This window comes from Euprymna scolopes, chromosome 5, assembly GCF_053919585.1.
Source record: "Euprymna scolopes isolate OS-2025 chromosome 5, ASM5391958v1, whole genome shotgun sequence".
Lineage (NCBI taxonomy): Eukaryota > Metazoa > Mollusca > Cephalopoda > Sepiida > Sepiolidae > Euprymna > Euprymna scolopes.
This window is the reverse complement of record NC_136486.1, coordinates 176,423,215-176,449,801: the sequence shown is the minus strand read 5'-3', so window position 1 is coordinate 176,449,801 and position 26,587 is coordinate 176,423,215. Positions and strand designations below refer to the sequence as shown.

The 26,587-nt window shown below is 30.7% G+C and overlaps 1 protein-coding gene across 11 annotated transcripts in view; it reads right to left on the bottom strand.

Moving 5' to 3' along the window:
• Positions 1 to 26,587, bottom strand: part of LOC145277048 (uncharacterized) — a 337,642-nt gene that overhangs the window by 20,722 nt on the left and 290,333 nt on the right. For 5 of the 11 annotated variants that reach the window (XM_080128691.1, XM_080128692.1, XM_080128693.1 and 2 more), the window contains 2 exons: positions 20,598 to 22,392; positions 2,658 to 4,059 (listed from right to left, as the gene is read on the bottom strand). In XM_080128691.1, the coding sequence (XP_079984817.1) occupies positions 3,895 to 4,059; positions 20,598 to 22,392 (1,960 nt within the window). In that variant the 3' untranslated portion in view covers positions 2,658 to 3,894. Of the gene's footprint in view, positions 1 to 2,657; positions 4,060 to 20,597; positions 22,393 to 26,587 lie in introns of those variants that run through there. The other 6 variants (XM_080128695.1, XM_080128696.1, XM_080128701.1 and 3 more) reach the window with 3 other exon arrangements.

The following is a 26,587-nucleotide window of genomic DNA, read 5'->3' as shown; positions in this document are numbered from 1 at the left end:
AAAAAAAGACAACCAACCAAGAAGAAGAAAACATGTTTTTATAAACACAACAACCAATATTGTATAATAAAAAACTAAAAACAAAAATCTAAAAAAAAATAAAGCATCTAAAATTGCAGCCAAGACAAATTGAAATAAAACAAAACAAAACAAAAACATTAAAAAAAAAATGGAAAAGCAAACAAAAAAATTAACCAACAAAAACCCTTAATAAAAATGTCCAATCAAATAAAACAAGTGCTGGTAAAAGTAGCTAAAATAGTAGCAACCAGGGTGGAAGGAGTAAAAACACTAGAATAAAACAAAAGGCATTATTTATAATTCGACTGGTATCCTCATCTTTGTTGTTATCACATTTTTGCTATTGCAATTTTCTAGCCTTAACATTTCAGAATTCAGGTACAAATGCACTTCAGCTAACCAGAAGTTTTTTTGTTTTTTTTCCATTTTTGGAAAAGTTATACTAGGGAAAAGAAAAAATCTAAAAGTTAATAATTTTTCAGACCAAAATTTTATTGTAATTCAAAACAACATTACAGAAATATTCATTGAATTGATTTAATTTGTCTTAAAATTTACTATAATAGTATTTCAAATTCTTAGTTTTTAAGTTTACTAATAAAATCTAACATTCTATATTTCAAAATAATTTTAAGGATAAAAACGGAAGTGGAAAGACCTAAAAACTCGATGACAACGTTTTGTCCATTTAGTGCGGGCTTTTTCACAAGTAAAAATGTAAAATGCTCACTGATAAGAAAATTAATTAAGAGTATATATAGAGTGAGGCGGGGGGGGGGGCAATATATTTTACATATTTACATGTGTGTATACAATATGTGCTTAAAAAAAATAAAATAAATAATGAAAAAATAAATAAATGAATGAATGAATTCACCAGTGTCTAAATTATTTTTATGGATAATTATTTTACATAAATGCAGAGAAATATTAAAAATCTTTTCCTTTGTTTGATTTCATTGAGGAAGTAGGAGATAAGAACGGATTCCAAAAAAACGACGTGCAGATTTATTGTGTATTGTTTTCAGAATTGTTGCATTTTCAAAATCAAAATGGCAGTCATGCTCCATAATGTGCGAAAAAAATGACATTAAAGGTGTTTATTTTTATGTCCCTTTTATATTTAGATATTCTCTTGTCGAGACTGTTGTTTCGCCAATGTATATCTGCCCATGGCAGGGTATGAAGTATATGCCAGCTTTGATCTTGAAATTAGATTTAGGTTTATGGATTATATCTCTGATTGTTGAGGAGGTTATTTCAGATATTTCGACATCTATTTGGTTTAGTTTTTTTATATATGGTGTTGTTTCATATCATTTTTATCAATAATACTTTTGTTAAGTGTTCTTTTTAATTATGGCAATATGTATCATATACTCCACCCCACCCCCACTGCCTCCCTCTATATTTGCTCTTAATTAATCTTCTTGCCAGCGAGCATTTTACATTTTTACTCTTGAAAAAGCCCGCACGAAATGGGTGAAATTTTGTCATTGAGTTTTTAGGTCTTTCCACCTTTGTTTTTATCATATCGCTGGATTTTTTTTATCCTATTTTAATCATAATGTTAACAATTTTAATGATTTTTTTTATCCTATTTTAATCATAATGTCAACAATTTTAATGATTTTTTAAATCCTATTTTAATCATAATGTCAACAATTTTAATGATTTTTTTATCCTATTTTAATCATGTCAACAATTTTAATGATTTTTTTATCCTATTTTAATCATAATGTTAACAATTTTAATGATTTTTTAATCCTATTTTAATCATAATGTCAACAATTTTAATGATTTTTTTATCCTATTTTAATCATAATGTCAACAATTTTAATGATTTTTTTATCCTATTTTAATCATAATGTCAACAATTTTAATGATTTTTTAATCCTATTTTAATCAATGTCAACAATTTGGCACAAATAAAATATAAAATTAAATTTAGAATATTATGAAATGGATGCAATGTATTATTTTATATAATTTTAAGAAACTATAATTATTTTGATGTAAAATACAAAAATCAAATCAGAATAGTTGGAAATGTTTTTTAATAACTTCATTTGAAAAAGTTCAATTTTGAATTTTTTTTTTGTTCAAAAGATAATTTTCTTTAATTATACTGGGTTGGCAACTAAGTTCTTGCCGCTTTTTAAATATATTTTGTTTTGAAAATTTATTTGTTATATTTTATTTTTCGAGTCAAAACCAAATAATTTCTACCAAAAAAGTATTGAAAATCTTGGTGAACGTTGGGAAAAAGTTGTGAACATGAATGGAAAATACATCATTGATTAAATAGTTGTTAGTTATTATTTTACTTTTTAAAAAATATAGATTTTATAAACGGAAAGAACTTAGTTGCCAACATAATATTTTATTAAAGAAGTCTAAAAACTATTATATTTTGGATTGTCTCCCTTTGCCCACTTTTAACTCTTATGAAAATAAAAAACAAAAAAATACTTTCGGTTAGCTGAGTACACTTGTATCAAGAATCATAAAAAAATACTTGATTAATTTGTATGATTTTTGGAGATTTTCATTCCATGATAGGTACATACATCAAAGTATTTTTTTCTGTATTTTTGTTGATTTTTATTAGATTGAATTTTGAACTTGTACTGGCATTTTTTCTTTTTTTTTTTTTTTTTGCTTGAAGTAAATAATTGAACAATGTGCATTAAATTCCCCTAAAAAGTGATGGCATGTTGGTAAATTAAAATTAACACTTTTACGTGCAAATCCACAGTTTAACCTAAATAAAAAAAACAATACAAAAAGTACAGAAAAATCTTTATGGTATACATACTCACCATGGAACAAAGATGCCATATACATAAATTTATCAAGTAGTTTTATGAGTAAGCAAAAAGGGACCGTCTCGAATTGCCAGCTTGAAAAACACAGAGGCAGATAAGTCCATAATAATTCAAACTAGCAAGATCAGCCTTGTAATGCTAATGATTTCACATTAATCGTTTTAAAACGTGTAAAACTGATTTTATTTATCAAAATAAAACTACTTGATCAATTTATATGATTTTTGGAATATGACATTTTGTGATGAGTATGTACGTCCAAGATTTTTCTGTAGTTTTATTTTTTTAATTAGGTTGAATTCTGCATAAGAACCCATTTGTTGTATTTCCGAGATGATTTTAAAGAAATCAAAATAATGTTTGTGTTTTCAATCAGAAAACTTACAATCATTCATTTTTTCTTCAGAATTGCAAATCATATATATTTTATTATGAAAAGATTCCGAATTGCAAATCATTTATATTTTATTGTTAAAAAAATTTTTTATATTTTTTTTCACAATAAATGATTTGCAATTTTAATGTAAAAAAGAAAATGATGTGAGAACTAATTCATTTGAAAGAACATGTTTCTGTTTACATTTTAAAATCTGGGTTTTATTTCTTTTCTTTCTTTTATGGAAATCGCTCCAGACAAGACATGGTGCCACTTATGTTAGGTGCCAAAAAGTAAATAAATAAAAGTACCACTTCAAAATAAATAAATAAAAACTAACCAACGATGTTTACAGATAGATTCTAACCCAGCAATACAGCAATTCTTCCCATTTTGTCAAAAATATTGCTCACAGAATGTGAGGACTAAAGGACAAAATAAGAGACTTTAAGTGACGTCAGATATGCAATGTCATGTCAAACTTGTTCTTTACAATTTTTAAAATAATTAGATTAATAAAAATACATTTTTGTTTTTTTAATTTCATGAAGGTTAACAATTACAACCAATTCTCACAGTACCGAGGAAAATATTCTAATGAGAATATTAAAATGATAACAACCAGACGAGAACATTAGTCAAATTGTAAACAGTATAAACCAGAATTCCTCATCTCAAAAACAATAAAAAAAATAAAGAAGCAGGGACAAAGATGCTGATGGTGATGATGGTATTTTGGAAAATGGAAACACTAATGACAACAACAACAACAAGTTGCAGACTTACCAATTGCATGTAAGAGTCAAAGAAACGCGGAAGTTCTCCAGTGTGATACTAATTAAAAACAAGAGGTGAAAACGGTTATAGAGATTTGGAAAGAAATTTGTCTTTATTAGGTTCAAAGTCGATCAATAAAACATAAAAATACAAAAACGTTTTATAAAATTAAAACAAAATTTTGTTTCATAGAGAAATAGTTTTTCTTTCAATTTCTCCGGTAAACTAGATAGGAAAAAAGTGAGTTATTTAGGAGGACACCGAGATATATTTGTATCTTATAAAAAAATCAGGTATTAGTGCTTAGCAAAAGATCCTTGATTTCCAAGAACTTACAAATATTAAAAGAAATGAGGAAAAGAGGATTAAAATTGTTTTTAATCAAATATCTTGAAAATCGAATATCTTTAAATTTTATTTGCAAAAATTTCCTTTTCAAATAAATTAACTTCAAGGAACTTTCAATATTAGCATATTTCATATGTATGATAAAAAAATGAACATAAAACAGTTTATAAAAACATATATATATGAAGGAGTATAAGAAGGCTATAGTAATGTAATTATACTCTTCAATATCTGGAAAAAAAAAACTCAACAGTATATTATAAATAACTGCTAAAAAGTCATGCGAAAATGTTTTTATTTTATTTTATTTTTTGCATATACAGGGTGATTGAAAAGTAACTCCCTATTTTAAAATATGTACATGTGCAGGTACCTCACTATGTTGAGATAAAATTTGGCCAATTATTAGTATTTGGAGCAAAATTAAAAATTTGATTTTTATGCAAGATGAAGCTCTTTCACACTTTGTTAGCGCTGTTTGTGAATTGCTGAATGCCCAATTCCCTGGAAGATGGATGGGTTGTCGCAGTTCACATGAATGTCAGGCCAGAAGTCCTGACTTAACGCTCTGCAACTTTTTTCTCTAGGGGCAGCTGAAAGAGCAAATCTATTCAACCAAACTAAGAAATTAAAAAGAACTTGAAGGGCAAATCCCCCCCCCATCCTTACAATTTTGGGAGTTATCACTTATCAAGGCCCTAAGGCTACTCAAGGATAAGGGTTAATGAATGTAAGGTGGTAATATAGTAATCGTTAATGGTGTAAATTGAGTAAAATTAAATATGTGAAGTTATGACTATCATCCCGCAAAAGTTTCTTGTGAAATCAGTTGATGTGATTCCTGGTCGACTTGAAAAGCTGGTGGCAAATGAAGGTGAATATATTGAATTTTACATAAAAGTCGATGCATTATACTTTCTTCCCGTAGTCATTAATTGTATAAATTATATTCCCAAAATCAATTGTATTTTGAAATAGTTACATTTCAATCATCTTGTAGTTAATATTTTTACATATGCAAAAGTATAAAACCATTTTCATATTAAAAATTGCTAGACATTAATTATCCTATATATAAATATATATATATACGTGTGCATGTGTGTAAATAACAAAAATGATAAACTGTTTTATATTCATTATATTATATAACGATACCAACATTCACAAAGATTATGTCAAAAGGTTTTGCTTTTTGTTTATTTAAATAAAACCATTTTCATATTAAAAATTGCTAGACATTAATTATCCTATATATATATACATATTATCCTATATATATATATATATATATACGTTAGACATTAATTATCTTATATGTATACATATATATACACGTGTGTGTGTGTGTGTAAATAACAAAAATGATAAACTGTTTTATATTCATTATATAACGATACCAACATTCAAAGATTATGCGAAAAGGTTTTGCTTTTTGTTTATTTAAAAATCATTTTTAAAAATATAAAACAACTTAAAACATCTGACAAAATGAATAAAAAAAAAAGTCAATTAAAAATATTTTAGTAAAAGGCATGTTTTACATGCATCAAGAAAAACACAAAAGCATTTTTTTTTTCTTGACTTGTTCTAAGGAAAAGATTAAATTAAAACCAGTGAAAAGGGAAAACTAAATTGAAGGAAGAATTGAGTGGAATGGAACTTGCAGGAATTGGGAATCACAAGAATATTGGTAGGCAAGGACAGAAAATTTCAGTGTTGAAAAAATACACCAAAAGTTGAAAAAAGAAAATACGTTGCCATAATAAAAAAAAAAAAATATTGAAGGAATATATGAACCTTTTTTCTTGTTTGAATAATTTTTAGTATTCGGCCAAGATATGCATGCGAGGAAGGAATGTGTATTGGATGAAGATGAAAATAAAAAACATGCTTTTTTTTTTTTTTTTTTACACGTTTTTGAATTAAACTAAATTTAAGAAATTGTGGCAAGTAAATCTTTTATAGAACTCGAATATTTGTACAACAATTCGGACGTCAAAATAATTATTTGATAGGAGAATGGCTTGTGCATAAATAAACTCATTTCGTTGAGGAAGCACATAAAAACAAAAATACTTGACTTATTTTGCCTTTTTTTCATTTAATTGAAGCAAGGAATTACTTTGTAACAATTTAAAGGCTTCACAATCACTTTCAACTTTCACATGATTCAAAAATAAACATGCCAACTCCTTTGTAGAGGTTTTGATATCAAATCAAAAATGGCCCACTTTTTGCATTAGATTATTATAAACCTTTGAAATTAGAAAATAATTTTTGTCGATTAAAAAGTAATTTGATTTGAGTTAAAGTTTAATGATAAAAAAATTATAATTCATTTTTTATTTTAAGCCAAAAAAAAAAAAAAAAAATTTTCACACACACAAGTAAAATAAAGTTGTTTCAGTCCATTCAAAGCAGCCTCATTTTCAAATTTAAAGCTGCATTCAAGTCATTTCATCGGTCGCACAAAAATATCCAACCTTCAATTCGGTTAGAAAATCTATAAATTAATGCTATTATTATTCGCAATGTACATTACATTTTAAACTCATTAATTAATAAAATCACTTAACTAATTAAAGGTTACCCCCCCCCTGCTGATTTTTGGAGTTAACATCCGAACCAAGACATTAAAGTGGAACTTAATACAACTTTAAAATAACAAAGGCATTTAACAAACCTTAAGTTATGGGAATTATATGATAGCAAAGAATACTTGAGCATTACCAACAAAAGACTATCGTTTGCTTCATTAACTTAGTCACTGCATTTGATTCTGTTGACCATGGAACTCTTTGGAAGGTCATGCATGCCAATGGTATGCCCCCAAAACTGCTCAACCTAATCAAAACCTATTATCTTTCCACTCACACTAAAGTCTGCATGTATGATCATGAATTCTGCTTCTTTAACATTTTCTCTGGTGTCTGACAAAGATGTGCTTTCTTGTCTATACTCTTCAATTATGCCATCGACTGAATCATTTCGAATGCCCTGGCAAATTTTCATGGTATAACAGTAAGTCGTGATCTACAAATATCGGATTTTGACTATGCTGATAATATGACCATATTAGGTGAAAGTTTCGCTGACATTCAATCAGCTATTGACAAGATACAATGGTACACTTCAAAGATCGGCATGAAGATAAATGTCAATAATACAAAGTTACTGATTGCAGGTCACCTGCTAAATGAAAAACATCTGGTTATCATCAATATGTAAACTCCATCATCACCACAAGAGGCCAAGGGGAAGAAAACATCTTCAACCGCATCAGCAATTCTTGTACTGCCTTCTGTCAGCTTTCATCACATGTCAGAATCTACTAGGCCCTTACCCACACTATTCTTTTTTTATGGCTGTTAGACTTGGCCTATGCAAGCAAGTCGCCTATGCAAACTGGGGGTATTCCACTATCACTGCCTATACCACATCCTCCGTGTTCATTAGCAACGTTTTATCTTCAACGGTACAGTTCACATTCACTGTAAGATCCACTCGCTCCAAAAATCTCTCCTTGCCAGATGTCTTCATTGGTTCGATCACACTCTTCGATAACTTCCAGGCGATTTTGACTTTATCTATAAAGTCATCAGCCCAGCACTATGACCAGGCATGATGTCATGATGACCAATTCAAAACCTGGCTCAGGATGGTAAAGCAGGATGCTGAACTGATTGTAAGCCCTCACCTTTACGGGGTCCGTCGTTGGAGCCATGAATGGCTTGCACTCATAATAGAAGCAGTCTTAAATCACCATGCTTGGTCAAGTAATGTGCAGGACATGGTGAACTTGTTGGAAATAGCCGGACCAACGGACCCAGGATAAATGCTTCAATCATGAGCATGACATTATATGATTAAAAGAAAATGGATTATATTTAGAAGGATGTTACAGCTAAAAACTTCTAAGTAAATTAAAAAAAAAATTTTTTTTTTTTTTTTAATTTATTTTTTTTTTACAAAAGTGTGTGGACGAATCAAATTTTTGGATTATTAATAAAAAAAAAAACTATTTAATATTTAGATTTAGGTTTATTTTGTTACGTAAGTTTCTCATAGAACAATTGCATTTCAGAATGAGCAAATCCCGACACACCATGTAAACATTTTTTTAGTAAGGACTTTCAAATGTTTGCATTAGTTTTGAAATCAGTTAAAATTTGATGATACAATTACATAAGGAAATGAATTCATCATATAAATTTTAAAGGAGTCAGTTAAAATTTGTGATTTATCTAATTTTGTAAGAAAAATTTCAGAATTGTGTATGTGTAGAAATTTGGGGGGGGGGGGCTCTCCAAAAACTGCCAACTTTTTTTAAAGTAGATAATAAAAATTTAGAAAAACTTAAAGTTTTAAATATGGCTTGTATTGTTTCGGCTGAAATTTAAAAAATGAACATCTGCTAAATGCATTAAAAAAGTGAGGAAACAAATCGTAAATCAGCAAAAACTGCACAAAAAATTAGAAAAAAATAATTGAAAAGCAAAATTGTTAATTGAAAGAAAATCATGTCAACAGCAGGCAGCAAATTTTTAAATTATCGAATTTTTAATTTTTTAGTCCTTTGACTCACAATATAAGCAATCCACTACTGACCCGTTTTGTAGTTTGTGTGTCTATGATACACTGATCTAGGAAATAACTATGTTCAGCTAGTAGTAAGTTTTGTAAGTAATAAAAGTAATATTAGTTCATTATTTTTTTTTTGTCAAATAAATATTAAGTTGTAATGATTCCAACTAGAATTATCTCCCTTGGCACATTCACAGGATAGAATAGAAGGGTAAAGGGGAAATGGGGCAGAATAGCAATTAACACGAGAAAAAAAGTGAACACTCACACAAATACACACAGAAAATGAACAAAAAATGTTTAAAAAAAGATTTAAATGTAAAAAAGATAAGCAAAAAAAATGCATTATGATTTGTTGATCAGAGAAAACTTTAAATTTTCTATTTGTATAAATGATTATATTTACTCTCATCAGCAAAGATTTTCACTTTTCATACATTAGTAACTACCTGGCAAGTATACCCAGTGAACCAAGTGCAAGAGAGATTTAGACAATTGCACTTAAAGCGATGATTAAAATCTTTAAGTTATCTCTAAGGGAGAATATAAAAGATAAGCGAATGGCATCCGGTAGTATGCTCCACACCCAGCACAAAATGTTAATGAAAGTGGGTTCTTTTCTGATAAGTTATTACCCTAAAAGTTATTACCTTTATTTCATAAATTTTAATATTATTGTTGCTTTGTCTCTTTTATAGACAGACTTGTTAAAAAATTATTTTTTATAAAATCTTATAAGGTTGACAGTTACAAATGTTTCTACTTTATTATAATTTTTTGTTTTTCAGCCATTATCATTTATTTTTCATATTTTTTGATTTGCTTTTAATAAATAACCTCATTTTCACACTTTAGAGGGGTTATAAAAAGAAAGAGCAAAAATGAGTAAAAATATATATTGAACATAAAAGAGTTAGCATAGGTTTATGGTGATGTCATTTCAATATTCCTAATGTCCAAAACAGTTTTTATAGCAAGTGGTTCGTAATGAAAAGGAATTGCTCGTTCCACACTCACAAAGTGATGTTGCTTCAAAGTTGCTATTCTTCTCAACTAGTTGCCCTATCATGGCTTGAGAGTCTAGTGTAGACTACTCCTTCATCTATGATTTGAAAGAAGAAAAAAAGGCATTTAGTGCAAGGAATCTAATAACTTGAACATATCCAGTTTGTGGCAGTAACAATTGCAAAACTATAAAACCGTATAACTATTAGAGGGTGTATATTTTTCAGCTTTGTTAATGTCATTTGTTAATCAACCCATGAATATTTTTATACGGTCATCAATATTTCATGCTAAGTCTCTTCTTACGGCATTTGTGAATTTCCATTTATCTCTTCAATTCGTACTCAAAATAATTATGCTACATCGTACCAGGCTGATACTATGGGATTACTTGGAAACCAGTACTCGCATCCTTGGTGACTTAAAACGTCACAGCCAGAATGAGAATAGATGAAAAAAAAAAAAAAAAAAAAAAAAACATGGTACACACGAGTGATGGGGGTCAGCAATTTTCGAGAGGGACGATATGGTTCTACAGAAGCAAGGAATAAACTCTGACCTCATCTCACAAATATTTCCTTTCATAATTATGATGGTGATGGTGGTGGTGGTGGGGTTACTAATAAATAACCAAGAGAAACAGAAAATATCTAATTTGTTAAAATCCATGAAATGAAAATAACTAGAGTATAAATTTTAGTGAATGAAATTACAAAGAAGAAAATTTTAATTAAAACAAAAAAAAAAACTCCCCCAGAAATTTGACTTTTTGATTTAGATAGCAGGATGGGTTAGGTTGATTAGGGTTAGCTTCTCCCACAGAACACACAATGTCCTGATAAACACAAATCACGCACGATGGTCTGCAACGGCCAAAATAGTTATGAATAGCCAGTCCCTAGACCAGTGGTGAACATCTACGATGTGTGCTGTTGGCTTTGATGGTATGTAACCACACCTTTAGCTGATCTCCCAATCTTCACCAATCTTCGAATGGTTCTGGAGTTATTGCTTTGTGGATGAACTCTCCTGTGTTGTGGGGTGTAGCGTGACCGAACCAATCAACTCTCATTTTTAAAAGCGCAACAGAGTGAAATGTTGCGTTTATGGCAGACTAAAATGATAGACATTTTATTTGATTAATTATTTTCATTTTGAAGCTTAAATAATTCCACATAAATTCTTTTCTACTAATGAAACCGTGGATTGAACCATGGAAGGCTTCATATGAATACCGATAGTGAGCATCAGTTTTTTTTTCTTTAGAGACTAAACATAACTTAACAACTTAATACTAAACTTTATTTTTATAAGAAAATTTTACAAATATATTAATACTGATGTCTGTTCTACCTACTAGCAAACAAAAGATGATGATGATGATCAGGAGGAGGAGACAAGAAAAGAATGCATTTTTTTTTTCACAAATATTTCATCAGAAAGGTGTTTTTCGTTTTTGTACTAACCATAACCTATTTAAATGTAAATATCATATAAATATTAAAAAAATGTTTAAATTCACAGGCAACACAGTTTGATTGGAACAGAAACTTAAAACCAATGCAAAACAATAGATAGTAAGATTATTTGAATTTTTATTTAATGTATCTCTACCCTCCTCCCCCCTGTATGTTCAGATTAGGCAAAAATAATAATGGTAAGGATATGTAATTTGGCAAACTAAGACTGAAATGAGAATGTTAAAAAAATGACAAAAATAAAGACCTTTATATTTGTCATGAAAAGAGACTTTCACATCACAAGTGATCATTTATGCAACTGTTGATATTCTAATGAAGATCGTAAGCTTTAGTAAAAACGAAAGCAGACGATAAAGCGTAATCTTAACCTAAGCAGACATTCATTCAAAGACGTCGGCCCTCATTCATAGCAGTATGCTTTTGGGAAAGTGCTTTGCTCAAATGTGACGGACACTAAAACAACAAAAACATGCAAAGAATTGATAACATTGCTGAGTTTGTCTACAGTAAAAGTTTCACATAAAAAAGCAGAGAAAGGAAAAGTAAACAAAATGAAAAAATACTCATTAAGATGCATAGACCCAAAAAATGTACACTCTTATTATTATTGTTGTTTAGAATAGAATACATCAAATTTTGGTATGAAAAATATTGTCTAAGTGGATTTTGGTAACACAATTTTATCATTTAAAGAATTTACATGTTTTAGACTTTTGTCCGAATCTTGTATGTTTTAACGTGCATAACTTTTGCAAAAACATTGCAAACAACAACAAAGACGTGGCTAAAAGTCAAAAACCATGTAAACAATGTAATTAATATGTCAAAAACAAAAACAGTTAAATTCTACATTTGTGAATTTTTGAGATTAGAATTGATTATTTGGATTCTTTAGTCTCATCTTGCATGTTAGTTTTTACATTGACATCTAATGTATCCTCTGACCTTTTTCCAAGTGTATCTTTTTGAACTCTGAAATATTTCTGTCAAACTTGGAATCTGCATGGAATTTCAAATGGAATGCTTTATTCAATCCACAGAGTAGTACGCAAGAAGCTGTGGCATAGTGGTTAAAGTACTCGGTACAATTCAGTTAGAAAGCAGCACTCTTTTGGGGATCCATGGTTCAATCCTAAGTGTGGGCAACACTCAAAATGCAATTGCAAAATACGTAGAACTTTTACCTAATCATCGCTGACAGAATGAGAGCATGTTTCCTCCATGGATTAAATAAAAGGTTTTGTTCAAAATCCCATGCAAATTGCAAAGTTTCACAAGATACACCTGAAGATTGGAGATTACATCGACCAAAAGGTGAAAATAACACTCAAAATGAGAACAGTAGTTTGAAGAATCCAAGTAATAAGAATAGTCAAATTCTATTTTATTAAATGTTTGCCGATTAATTTTCAATTTAAAAGTCGTTTGCCAATTAATTATCAATTAACAAGGTGTTTGCTAGAAATAATAATCAACAATGATTAAAAGCTACACAATTCTAAAGATATTGATATTATCTTTTTAATTTTATTTTAATCAAGTTGGTTGTTTACAAAAAAATGAAAATAAACAAGTTATTGCAGTAAAATCAACTAAAGTTATTTTCTAGCATTTTTTGAAAATGTAAATGTTTTTAACATCCAATATATATTTGCCTTTTATTGAACAAGATCCAAAAAGAGAAAAAACAGGATTATTATTTTATAGCAAACCATAAGTGAAATGTTTTATTGACTATTAAAATAGAAAGATCGTTTTTTTTTAAGTTTTTTTGAGTTTTTTTTACTTGGGAGTCACCACTTATCAAGGCTTGGAAGCCACTCAAAGATAAAGGTTAATAAATCTAAGGTGGAAGTGTAGTAATCGTTAAAGGTGTAAATTGAGTAGAATTTGATTAATTATGGGAACGGTTCAACAAGAACTTGTTTACATTGGATTTGAAGGCTACAATGTTATATTCAATCAGGAAGCGGGCCAGCGGAACAATATTCCACAGGCGGCAATTCTGGGAAAGAAGCTTTGTTCATGAATCTGTGCTTAGATTTAGGCACAGACAAAGAGCGAGGGAAACCGTTTATAGTAGAGAATGGACATTCATTTATTTTATCAAATTCTTTTTAATTTTCATATTAATTTTTGGAATCTATAGTACCTTTTAGAGACTTTATAAAGCTTTATACACACACATTTCTATTAGTAAACAGTATTCATATTAACAAGTGTAATGTTTTTGCAAGCAAGTACAAATTTTATCTCTTTTCTCAGTCTGGAGGCTTTGGTACCAGTGTTTAACACAAACTATTTCTCTACCGTCTCTATTTGATAAAATCAAAAGTAAAACCCTTAAACTTTTGGGTCATGTCAGACGATTAACCACCGGTTTGTCAAAGTTTTGCTTTGAGGGTATGTTAGAAGGCAAAAGAGGCAGAGAAAAGTCAAGGAAAAGGTGAAGAGAAAATATTTTTGATTGGACATCTCTTAATAGTTGGCCGTCCATCAACCAACTTGCCCTGGATTGGAAGGAATGGCGAAAAATAAATCACGTGGGTTCACAATCCGTACCAAGCGGAAGATGCAGCTCATGACATGTCTAACATTTGTTACTGGACTGTCTGTCACCAATTATAATCATATCAGGCTGGGTGTAAGATTTGTTTACAAATGTTAAAAAATGGTCAGCCATCTAAATACGCATCAGACTTATGATTGCTTGATTTTGGTGATCTAATGATTTAACCATCAACATTAAATGTGCTCATGTTCAGAAAAAAATTTACATTATGGTTGACATTTTGTTTCAGTGAATTAAAACCTGACTTTTATGTAATAAACTATGAATAAAACGATTTTCTAATATTTATCAATTTTATGCGAATTAAAAAGAAAATTAAGTAACATTGGGCTTACTTTATCCACGAGTAACGATAATTAGAAATTCATTAGTTTTTTATTTTTTACGGATTTAGCTTCCTCATCTGAATAAATTAGGATAAAACAGAATGAAATACGAAACAATTTACTGATGAAGTGTGTATCAATGGAACATGTTGAAACAATTTTTCCAATTTTACGTTTGTCTTGAATAGAAATATCACTATAATTTGATCGGCCAATTTTAAAATGCTCAAAAAGCTTTGAAATTTTACTTTTCTTTCACAAACATAAAAGAAACTATGTTTTTTTATTTAAAATTTAGAGCATCTGTATTTATTCTGTATTTATTGTAAATTGAAAGAAAAAGTCTAACAAAGACAGACATAAAAATTCATTCAACATCTGCAGTGAGTGTGTATATGTATGCATCGTGTTGAAATGCAATATAGCATTGTATGTATAATATTGATATAAAGATGAAAGCTGACAGAATGGATAAAAAACAACTTAAATGGAAAAATGGACCAATCAGCAAAGTTTAAAGCCAAATCACATAAAATAAGCAATAGATTAATACTTTGTTTCTTTGATTAACAGAATTTTTTTTTTCAGGGAAATGAAGAATCACTTGCAGATTATTTCTATTCCAAATAAAAAACTCTTTAATACAATTATCAATAAAGCAAAAACTAGGAAAAAATTTATCAAGTAGAATTAAAAGTAAAAATCAGTTTTAACATATTTTTGCATGCATTATTCGTTTACAGAGAAATTGCCGAAATGGACTGAATTATCTCCCTTGTTGTTGTCTTCAAAATTATAAACGGATAAAATTGATTTTTACTTTTAATTAAAATTGTACTCAATTTTTCCTAATTTTTTAGGAGGATACTTATTTTTGCCTAACGTAATTAAAGTTTTTATTTGGAATGCGATTTTTATGTCTTTATCTGTACAAGCACCTTTATTTCTACTGAAAAAAGTAAACAGAATATTAGTCAACTGATGTAGTTTTGTCTTTTAAATCTTGAGCTTTGTCTGTTTTTTTCTATTTTTTAATATATACACAGGTACGCAAATACGCTGTGCACATGAAAAAAAAGCCATAGCATATAAATGTTCAAGGTGATGTGCATCTTATAGAATGTAATATTCACACAGTTTGAGTGTCTGCAAGGGGAACATGCTTGAATGTGTGGAGAACGCTTTTTGGGTTTCTTTAACCAAATACAAGTTTATCATTTTATAGTTATGTATATTTACTATGCAACAAAAATAAAACAAAAATAATTTAAAGCAACAAAACATACTTTTTTAATTAAAAAAAAAAAAACGTGAAAGGTGTGCACAGAGGAAAACAAAAAAAAAAACAGGAAAAAAAATTGTACCATTCCCAAAACAAAGCATATAAATATCTATGCCCAGGCAGAAAATTATATATATATATATGTGTACAGATAGTATAAATGTTTACTCATACAAGCATATCTGGCTATATATATATATATATATATATATATATATATATATATATATATATATATATATATATATATTTAAAGTGATGGTTGTGTAGTTCCAACGAGAGCAAATATGTATATTTAAAAGAGTGTAGCCTTCAACAATTGTGGGTTTTTTAGCCTTTTATCATATTTTTATTTAAAAATATTTTTATAACGCGTTTCAAGCTTTGGTTCGCTTTCTTCAGATATTTTCGTGAAAAGGTTTTTTTTTAAATGGGAGTTTTAAATTTTATTTTTACATTTGCTGATACTGAAAAACACATTTAGTATCAGCAGATGTAAAAATAAAATTTAAAACTCCCATTTTAAAAAAAAACCTTTTCACAAAAATATCTGAAGAAAGCGAAACAAAGCTTGAAACGCGTTATAAAAATATTTTTAAATTAAAATATGATAAAAGGCTAAAAAAAAAACAATTGTTGATGGCTACACTCATATATATATATATATATATATATATATATATATATATGCGCATGCGCACTTTATGCATATACAAAACGGTATAAACAAATGCATATAGCTATGAATATACGCACACACACACATATATATACACACACACATACACACACAAGCTTACATACATATATATAAATAAAAAGGAACAAACCGTATTATGTGTTCATCAACGTTTCGTTTTTATATCGAGACTTCAGAGGAAGTCTTGAAATAAAGACGAAACGTTGGTGAACACATAATACGGTTTGTACCTTTTTTTTCTCTATTTTGTCGGAATACTATTTCCATTATTTTTATCATACATATATATGGCACAATCACGTTGCCACACTGGTTCTCGCTAGATCACCAAAGTTAATCAACGTTTAGCCTGGCTAGTATCAGATGGGTGACCATTTTGGAAGGCTAGGTACTTTATGTACTGCACCGAGTCATAGAAATTTCCAGGTTGGTATCTGAAGGGGCGCATTAATTCACTGGGAGAGATGCCCCCCCCCCCCAGTCTTCATTAAGAAATGCATCTAGAAGGAAACTCTGATATAAAAACCTGCAGTCTACTGTATACTCTGTCTTTTAGCAGTAATCTGCACAGACAAACATCAGCAGTAAATACCAAAAAGTGTGGATGGTTCTACACAAAGCCTTCACCACTATAAGAACATCATCTGTGTGGATTTCAGAGCAACTTAGTAGTTGTGGCGGAAACTCAAATGTCAAAATCGATGGGAGGGCCCATTATATACATACATACACACACATATATATATATATACAAGTATATAGCTATATATAATGGCTGTAATCCTCATATAGTTAGTCTCCATACATATATACAAGCATATAGCTATCCAGATATTTTCATATATATACATATATAACATACATACACACACAAGTATATATATATATATTATATAAAACAGATGTAGATATTTGAGAATAGTGCTCATATTCATATATATATATATATATATATATATATATATATACATACTTATATATATATATACATACACATGCATACTTATATATATACTCATACACATACACATTATATATACATTGTATGTGTATAAAAATTAATATAGACACTTGAGAATGGTGCCCATATGCACAGACACATAAAAATGGATGTAGATCGGCGAGAGCAGTTCACATCAACTACGTTGTCATTAAATGTTTTTTTTATTTTCCAATCAGAAATAAAGTAAAGGTTTCAGGGGATTTGTTACAATCGGTTTTATTATTTGGGGAATTTCCTCTTCTTTTAAATGATACAAAAACACAACCATCATCTTTTTAATTGTTTGGCATCTAGTGTAATCACAGAATATAAACGTTCGGAAAAAATGTTTGAAAATTCTCAACCAAAACAAATGAATCTAAATACCACTTCGTAGCAATGTTATTTTGTTTTGGGGTTATTTGTTTAGTGTAGATGACTGGCATAAAAGTTCAATCAATAACAGATGTGGTCATGTGACTTCCGTTGAAAGAGCACTAACTCGATAGTTTTCAAAATATTGGATTATTAAATTTTTATTTACAGGATCCAATTTTTTATGTTTTTAGTTTTTTTTTTTTTACACGTTTCAAGGCGTTCTATGATACATGGCTATCAGTCGTCGCAAAACGTAAACCACATTGAAAAAAAAAACTTGTGTGAAAAAAGAAAATAAGAAGCTTAAAGGAATTGGTAATAATCAGCCACAAAGATATTTTTATAGAAATTTACTAATCCCTTACTGATCATTTTCTTTTTTAAGAAACAATTCAAAGTCAAATAAACGTATTTTTATAGAAATTTACTAATCCCTTACTGATCATTTTCTTTTTTAAGAAACAATTCAAAGTCAAATAAACGTATTTTATCATCAAACCAATAAGAAAAAAAAAAAACAAAGAAAAACATGTGAACTATACTCTTTAGATCATGGTATTTGGAAGCTTAATGCTTCTCATCAGAAGAAAAGAGAAGTGCAGGGTTATGTGATATATCTATATATTACTTTGTTCTTTTCATCTTTCTTATGAGAAGCAATAAGCTTTGAAATACCATGGTTTAAAAAAGATTTCTTTATATCTTGTTTTTCCTTATTGATTTGATGATCAAATAACATTTTAACTTTGAATGATCATCAATTATTTCCTATATCAATTTGCTCCACTCATCTGTGTAGAGCTTTCTGTTTCTTGATAAGTATTGGATAAAGATTATTTCTTGTGTTTATCCTTATCAATATTTACGATCGTTTTTAATATATATTTCACACATGTTTTTCATATTGGAATCCTTTTAGACGAGTAATCAGCGTATTTATTCTTCAGGGCCAATGGTGCAGTGGACAGAGGCTTTAAGTCTCTATGGTTCCACGTGAGCATTGTCTGAAGATAGTGCTTTAAATCCTACCCAAAGTGGGCTAGAGGATTAGTTGGCCAAAACGTTAAAACAACAACTATGGAAGGCAGTAATTCATGGAGATACAAGACTCAGAATTCCTATACCATGTTAATCACCTGAAGAAGGCCAGAGGAAATGTTGACTGAAACGTGGTGAAACAACAATAACAACTATCAGGATAACAGTCTACAAAAAAGAATGAATATTTCACACACGCAAACATCGTTGAAAGCAATCAACAATCCATCAGTTATGTTTTTTTGCATCAATTTTCTTAGAGTTTCATTTTCTGAATTCTTGCATGAATATTTGCTGTCCATATATGCACTAAATATGTGTGTGAAAACAATGATTGAAAAACACCATTTGGCGGCAAATTTAATACAACACATGGAAAAAATAGAGTATTCACTACTACGTCTCTTCTTAAGAAAAAATTGAACGATTTCCAAGTGGAATGTGCATTGTTTTGTATTCCACCGATTCATATCGATTTGTTGCTGCAGGGGTTTTTACTTTTTGTTTTGTTTTTAATTGTGCATATATGCATAAAAGGCATTTCTTCTATTGACCATATAAATCTATTATACAAAAATAACATTTTTTTCTCTTTTATACCATGTGGGGGAAAAAACTCACAAAATGCGCCCTCCTCCCTTTCAAACTCACTCTTTTCTCGTTTGTCTTTTTTTTATTTTAAGACTCTACATTTGCTGTACAAGTGTGAAGCAGAAGAGAAATATGTGTGTGTTGTGAAAACCCAATTCACCAATTTTTATCGCTCAAACTATAAAGATTGTTTATTGTAAATCGCCTCCAAGATTTTGGTAGACATATTTATTCAACTGAAATCGGCTTTTATCAGCTTTTTAAAAATCTCACACTCATCCATATTTAAATGATATCAACAAGTTTGAGAAAAAAAAATTTGAAGTGAGTAAGGGATACTTTTTTTTTTTAAATAAAAAAAAGCAAAGCTATATAAATTATTCACAAAACACAAAAAAAAAAAAAAAAACTTGAAAATAAATTCCCAAACAAATCATCGATTGTGGGGTAACATATACATGCAAACAAAAACTAAAAAAAAAAAAAAAGGGCAAACGTATATGACAGGTTTTTTTTTCTTTCATAAAATTTGAGTTATTCAAATTAAAATTTAGTTTTTTTTTATTATTATGTACAAGACTTCAAATTATAAAAAGCTTTTTTTTCTTTTTCAATTAAATTATTCATTTTTTTTTATCAGGAAATGTTCAATACTTTTAATACAAGTTTAACATAAAATTGTCACCCACCTAATTACTAACCAAGGTAAATATTACTTAACTGATGATCTGAAAAGATCTAATGTGTCAATAGTTTAATGTTTTTGCTAACTTTTTTTTAGCCTAAACAATCCCAATTACAGAATTTTAAATAGAAAAATAAATTTACATTGGATTTATGTAGAAAACTGAATCCTCCTAAAAAAATTGAATAATTAAAAAAAAGAATTATAATTTGAGAATTTGGTTTTTATTTTTTTTTCCAAATAATTAAATAACAATTTAAAGAGCTGAGTACAAAATCTTTGAGTAATTATTAACGCTAGGATAAACATCATTTTATGATCACCTTAAAGAGCAAACTGAACCCTGATCTTAAAATTTAACAATTCATTTAAAAATGAAAAAAAAAGACCAAAAATTTTATAATCTGAAAATTTTAAGATTCTTTTCAAAGTAAAAAGAAAATTAAATAACAAAAATGTTTCTGAGGAGAAAACGTGTCATATACTTTTACCAAAACAAAAAAAAAGGAATCACTCCCCACTCGAACCAATCAACATACAGGAAAATCAGGGCTGGGAAGAAAATGCACCAGGTATAAAAAAAATAATATGTGTATAGCGCTAAGATCGTCCTAAGATACCTGTATGATTTCTAAGCTTCCATGTAACGAACTATGACTTCCACTAGACGATATGCTGCTGTTGGACTGATACGGGTCAGCCGAACCTCGCATTCGGCACGACAAGTTTTCAAAGATTCCAGTAGAATAGATGTCTGCACTTGCTCCACACCGCCGAGGCAGTTTATCCAGAGGGGAACAAGAGCAGTCTAACTCCGAAGGGTCCTCTTCCGAGGTGAGAATGTCGTCCAAACTACGCGACTTTCGAGAATTCTCAAACACGTGCGTCCTTACCATGGCACTTTCCATGGCGGCTGCGATTTGTTTGTAAACGTGCCGTTCAGAGTAGCGTCCGTAATGCCACCGTCCACCCGTGTCCGAAGGCTTTGATTTCTTGCTGTTATGCATTAAGTATGCTTCAGAAGTATCATCCTGTGACGTGCTGCTGCTGCTGCTCGATCCGGGAGATTCCTGGCAATCTGATCCAAGGTCAAATGTCGGATATGTGGAGAACGCAATACTGTTTGGACGCACCAGTGGTCGCTTGGCACGGTTCTCTCGCGACCGGAGAATTACTTTAGCAGTGCCAGCACACATGGGCGACGTCACTGCCGAACTTGATGTCGAACCACTGCTGGTCGAACTTGGCGATAAAGGTTCAGTAAATTTGTTATCGGTGCTGCTGCTATCATTTGTCGATGTTGTTGAGGACAAAGATGACGACGAAAGAGAGGATTTTGGTCGCTTGATAGCAGTGTTACGTGGACGCATACAGACACTGGTTGGGGTAGTGCCAGAAATACACGGAGGACTGACACTGCCATTTGAATTTACACTGCTGGCGATGTCACCAGTTTTTGTAATGTCTGTACTCGTGGGAGTACTAGATGCTGAGGTCATATCATCCTTTGCGAAACAGGGAGTAAAGCTGAGTTTGTCCAATGAGGTAGTCGGAAATTTGTGGATCTGAAGGTCATTTTCCACAGTCACAGTTTCCGTGACTTCCATACTTTCCACTGAGTTTTGGTTAAAGTTCAACTTAGCCAGCGCTGCTGTTGGGGAGAGCACAAGATTGTGTACCCCAGGTGGGGGTGTTGGAGTCGTATGTGTAGACTTGAAAGGCAGACTTGTGAATGTTTGTGGTCGTACAGGGGAGGGAGGAACACTGTGTGTGAAATTATCAGTAGTGATGGTAGTGGCGGTGGTAGTATTAGTATTGGTGCTAACTGAAGTGGTGGTAATAGTAGTAGTAGTAGTAGGTGTAGTCGAAGAAGAAGAGGAGGAGGAGGAGGGGGAGGAAGAGGCAGAGGCAGATATGGAGGCTGCTGCTGCTTTTAAGGGACTTGAGCCAGACACTGTCGAATTGGTAACTGGGGATACCATTCTCGTATGCCGCGTATCGACATCTACAGCGGTGGCAGGTGGAGAGAGTATGGTTGTGGAGGCCGTAGCTGCAACAGGGGGCCGCACAATAACTGTTGTTGCAGGTGTTGGCACAGGTTCGGCAGCCAGAGCTGTTGATGGCACCACCAATGGAGTCGGTGCTGTTAGAAATCGGGGTCGATTCGATGGGAGAAGGAGAGGAGGGGTTATACTGGGATTTGATGACCGGTGACCCTTTGGTACAGGTGACACTGGGCTGCTACACAGGTCCATTCCAAATTGACCGCCACGAATTGGCTCCACATTTTTTCCTGAGGATTCAGCTAATCTTTGGGCTCTTTCCTGATCCAATTTTAACTGTCTTTCATATTCCAGCAATTGTCCCAAGAAATTGAAGTTTGGGGAAATGGTTGGACGTTTATCTTTTACATATCTGAAATGAGATAAAAAAAAAAAAAAAAAAAATAGACATTTATAATACTTTTATTGTTAGATTTTAAATAAGAAATCAACATTATTCTTCAGAATAAATATAGAAAAAAAAAGATCAACAATACAATATGTCTTTATCTCATGTGAGTGACTTCTACTGTTGACTAGATTTGCTTGTTAATATGGCACTGCTTTGATATATGGGAATGGTCCCACTATATTACAACAAATACAACGATAGGTAATGAGGAGTAGGAAAGAGTGTGTATGTGTATATATATATATATTTGTATATTTTGGCAGCAAGTCATTATTCAAGCACGACAGAATTATTCTTTATTTCGATTTTTCTTGATATCTTTTCCATTTGCCGAGCAGCCATTTTTATTTCAGCTGGCATGTTGTATAAAATGGCACCCAAAAGTTGTTGTTCAGCCATATTTTCCTCAAGCGCTTTCTGTCAGTGCATCTGTGCATCTGATTGTTGTTATCGTTTCTTTGAGGCTTGATATATTAATAGTTTTATATATATATATATATATATATATATATATATATATATATATATACACACACACACACACACACTAGGGAGGAAGGGAGATGTGACAATGGGGGCATTGCCCAGTTGTAAAAAAATAAAAAATAAAACCGACATGTGCCGGGTGCGAACTCACATAAGTTAGCAAGCGAACGCCTTATCGATGAGGATATAGATGTAATACAGTCGCAATGTTAGCTACTTAAAACGAAAGAACGTAATAAAATAGCATCAAAAGAAAGGTTTTATCTGACCCCGCCCTAACCTACCCCCTCCCCTAAAAAAAAGATATTTCTACATGAAATAATTGCCCATTTTTTTCTGATTTTCCCAGATTTGTCTGAGAGATCACTTTTTCTTATGATACCATGCTGTAACGATATGGATGACAAAAGTTTTTAGCAGACATACAAACACGCATGCTCGTTTGAGATTTATATAATAGATATATGTTTATTTTATATATAGTATTTTTTTGCATATGTTTTTTATTATTCTTATACCAGTAAGAGAACTCATCAGTGCAAAAAAAAAAAAAAAAAAAATGAATGATGAATGTATGCAGTGCATAATATGTGATAAAAAAAACCTTCCAAAATTGTCAATGTATTGGAATGTCAGCAAGAGTGACTCTACTAGTCAATGTGATTTTTATTATTTTTTATGCATATCTGCCAATCAGTTCTCTTACTGGTATAAGAATAATAATAAAAAGACATATGCAGAGAAATACTATATATTAAAATATCAGTAAAGGATCAAAACAATTGTATGCATGTATAGTTAACAAAGCTGAAACCTTTTTGGAGATGAGCTTTAAAATGCATGTCTGTTCTTAGTGAAGCAGTATATTGTTAGATAATAGGCAGGTAAAAGCAGTTAATTATCTGTTTATCTATATATTTATTTATCTATCTAATAGTGTAAAGAACAGAAAATTTGAATGGTGACATGTTTTGACAAGTATCAAATTCTGTGACCGGTCAGTTTGCACCAGAAGTATGCAAAAGGAAACCAGATGTGACGTGTCAGGTATTTCCATTTGAGTAAGCTGAGTAAATTTAGCTGAGTTGGAGCCTAGATGCTGAACAAACAAGATGGGTCGAGAAGGTCTCCCCATGAGGAGGGGTGACAGTCTCAAAGATCGTTGGTCACTCCATTTCTGCTGACAGGATGCCTGGAAGTGAATATACCATATAAAAACACACATCGTCTTGAGTTCATGTCTTGAAGCATCCTTGTTACAGCTAGTTTTGTTACAGTAAGGACAGTTGGCAAATCCCTCAGACACAGCCAGCAGCAGACAGGTATGTCATTACTAGGGTTATGACAAGTGAATATTCTTTTCATGATTTTGATTCTTAAGAATATATCAGTTAATATCATGTTTTAGATAGAATGATGTGGTTCTCGATTTATTAACTGTGTCTGTATCAGATATATGCTCGAGAGTCATAACAATGATATGAATGTTCTCTTTTCACAGCCCTAGTCATTACGTGTATGTGTATCATATGTTTTACACACCTAAAACACTAGACGAGTCAAGGGCTGTTAAGCAAATAGACATTAAGGAATGTGAGGACAATAGTCTGTTATATACGTACACAATGTATATATATATATATATATATATATATAGCTCATTAGATAACACACCATTAGATCACAACAACATACGTCGGTTTGGCTCAACACAACAATATTATAAAAATATTTATAACTCTAGTATTGTACTCTTGAGCTATCGAAATGAACATTGTGTTCAATATCTATATTTGAATGCAAATTTGGAAAAAATTTTATTTTAATGGTATAATATATACATACATACATACATATATATATATATATAATCTTATTTATACAAACATTATTAGCTACATATGTGCATACATGTTTTTGTGGCGATCTCTTATCAGAGATCTCACGTCTTCAGGCTAACAGAGGAAGTATCATTAAAGTTGAGAATTCATGTCAGATTCTCATTCTCTTCAAACATCTTTCTGATATCGCTGTTGGCAAGTATAGCAGATGGCATTCAAATCTTCTACAAGTTGGTTGATGTAGGTGTGATGAGGCTTTATAACCAATCTCTTGCCACATAGTGGATTTCAAATGATAATTTCTATATATATATATATATATATATATAAAGTTTTTTTGGTAAAATACGCATTTTCAATTATATTTCACCCTTTCTGTATACCAATCCTTTTTGTTTAGAAGCTCAATATTTGTTAAATATAACAATAGAGCATAACTAAAAGAATAACAGGTTAGTTACATTCCAAGATTCAGATATTTATATTTCTTATCAAACAGTTCTTTCAACATATCAATACTTCTGTACATTTTTTTTTTACAGATTAATGAGGCTTTGATATACTTAAAGAACTGTTTGGTAAGAAAAATAAATATATGAAACTTGGAATGTTGCTCTACTGTTATTCTTATATATAGGTCAGAGGGGCACCAAATAAAAGATGTAAAGACTCTCTGAAGAAGTCTCTCGGTGACTGTCACATTGACTACCTCCAGTGGTCTGCTCTCGCTGCTGACCGTGATACCTGGCAATATACTGTTCACTAGGCTGTCACCTCCTTTGAGATCTCCCACACAGAATCTGCAGGAGAAGCACTGCAGAAGGAAGATTCAGGAAGCCTCAGCAGCCACACCTGACGTGACTTTTGACTGCAGTCAAACATGCTTGTCCCACATCAGGCTCATCAGCCACAAGCATGCCTGCAGTAGATGTGGACAACTCCTTCCATAGAATCTTCGTTTGCAAAGTACAGCCAAGATATATATATATATATATATATATACTTACTTTACTTTTAATTGCTTTATTACAACCAAGGTTTTTTTTGATGGTCAATTTGAATTTTTAAATGTTGGCTGCTTGCTTGATCCAACTAAATTATTTTCCTCTTCATTTTTTCTCTTCTCCCTTCACGTTCTGATTCTCACCCTGCCTCATTTCCAGAATTATTTTTAACTGATTTTCGTTTTTCTTTGTCAATTCCATTTTAGAATTTTCATTTTCTCTTTAAACTGTTTACATTGGAACTATTTTCACTGGCCTGGAAGCAATATTTGTTTTCTTTTAATGGCTAGTAACTTTATCTACTTATTTGTAAATTTATTTCCTTCAAGCACAATGTAAACTGGATATTTTGATGATATTCTATTGGACGTATTATTTTAGCTGGGTTTTTTTTTGGTTTTTTTTTTACGTCATTTCCCAATCGGATGACATTTATGATGATTTTCAAATGACAATTTCTACATAACAAAAAATCTTAAAATATACCATAATTCCGCTTGATTTGAAAATAAATTGTTTTAATTGTTCTAATTAACAATAACTTATAATAATTTATAATAAACTAAACAAGCCATCCACTTCTCATTTACATATTTCTCCCCCCCCTCCTTTTACACTTATAATTCAACTACTCTTAATGTTCTCCTGTATGTAAATTAAATGGCAATATAATACAGTAATTTAAAATTGGTATAAGTTTTAGACCTATACTGGATTTGGGAAGGATAGAAAATAGATAAAGTTTGTTTAAAAAAAAAAAAAAAAAAAAAAAAAGGATGAAATGTTAAAAATGTCTGATCTCCCGTTTTTGGAACACATAAACAT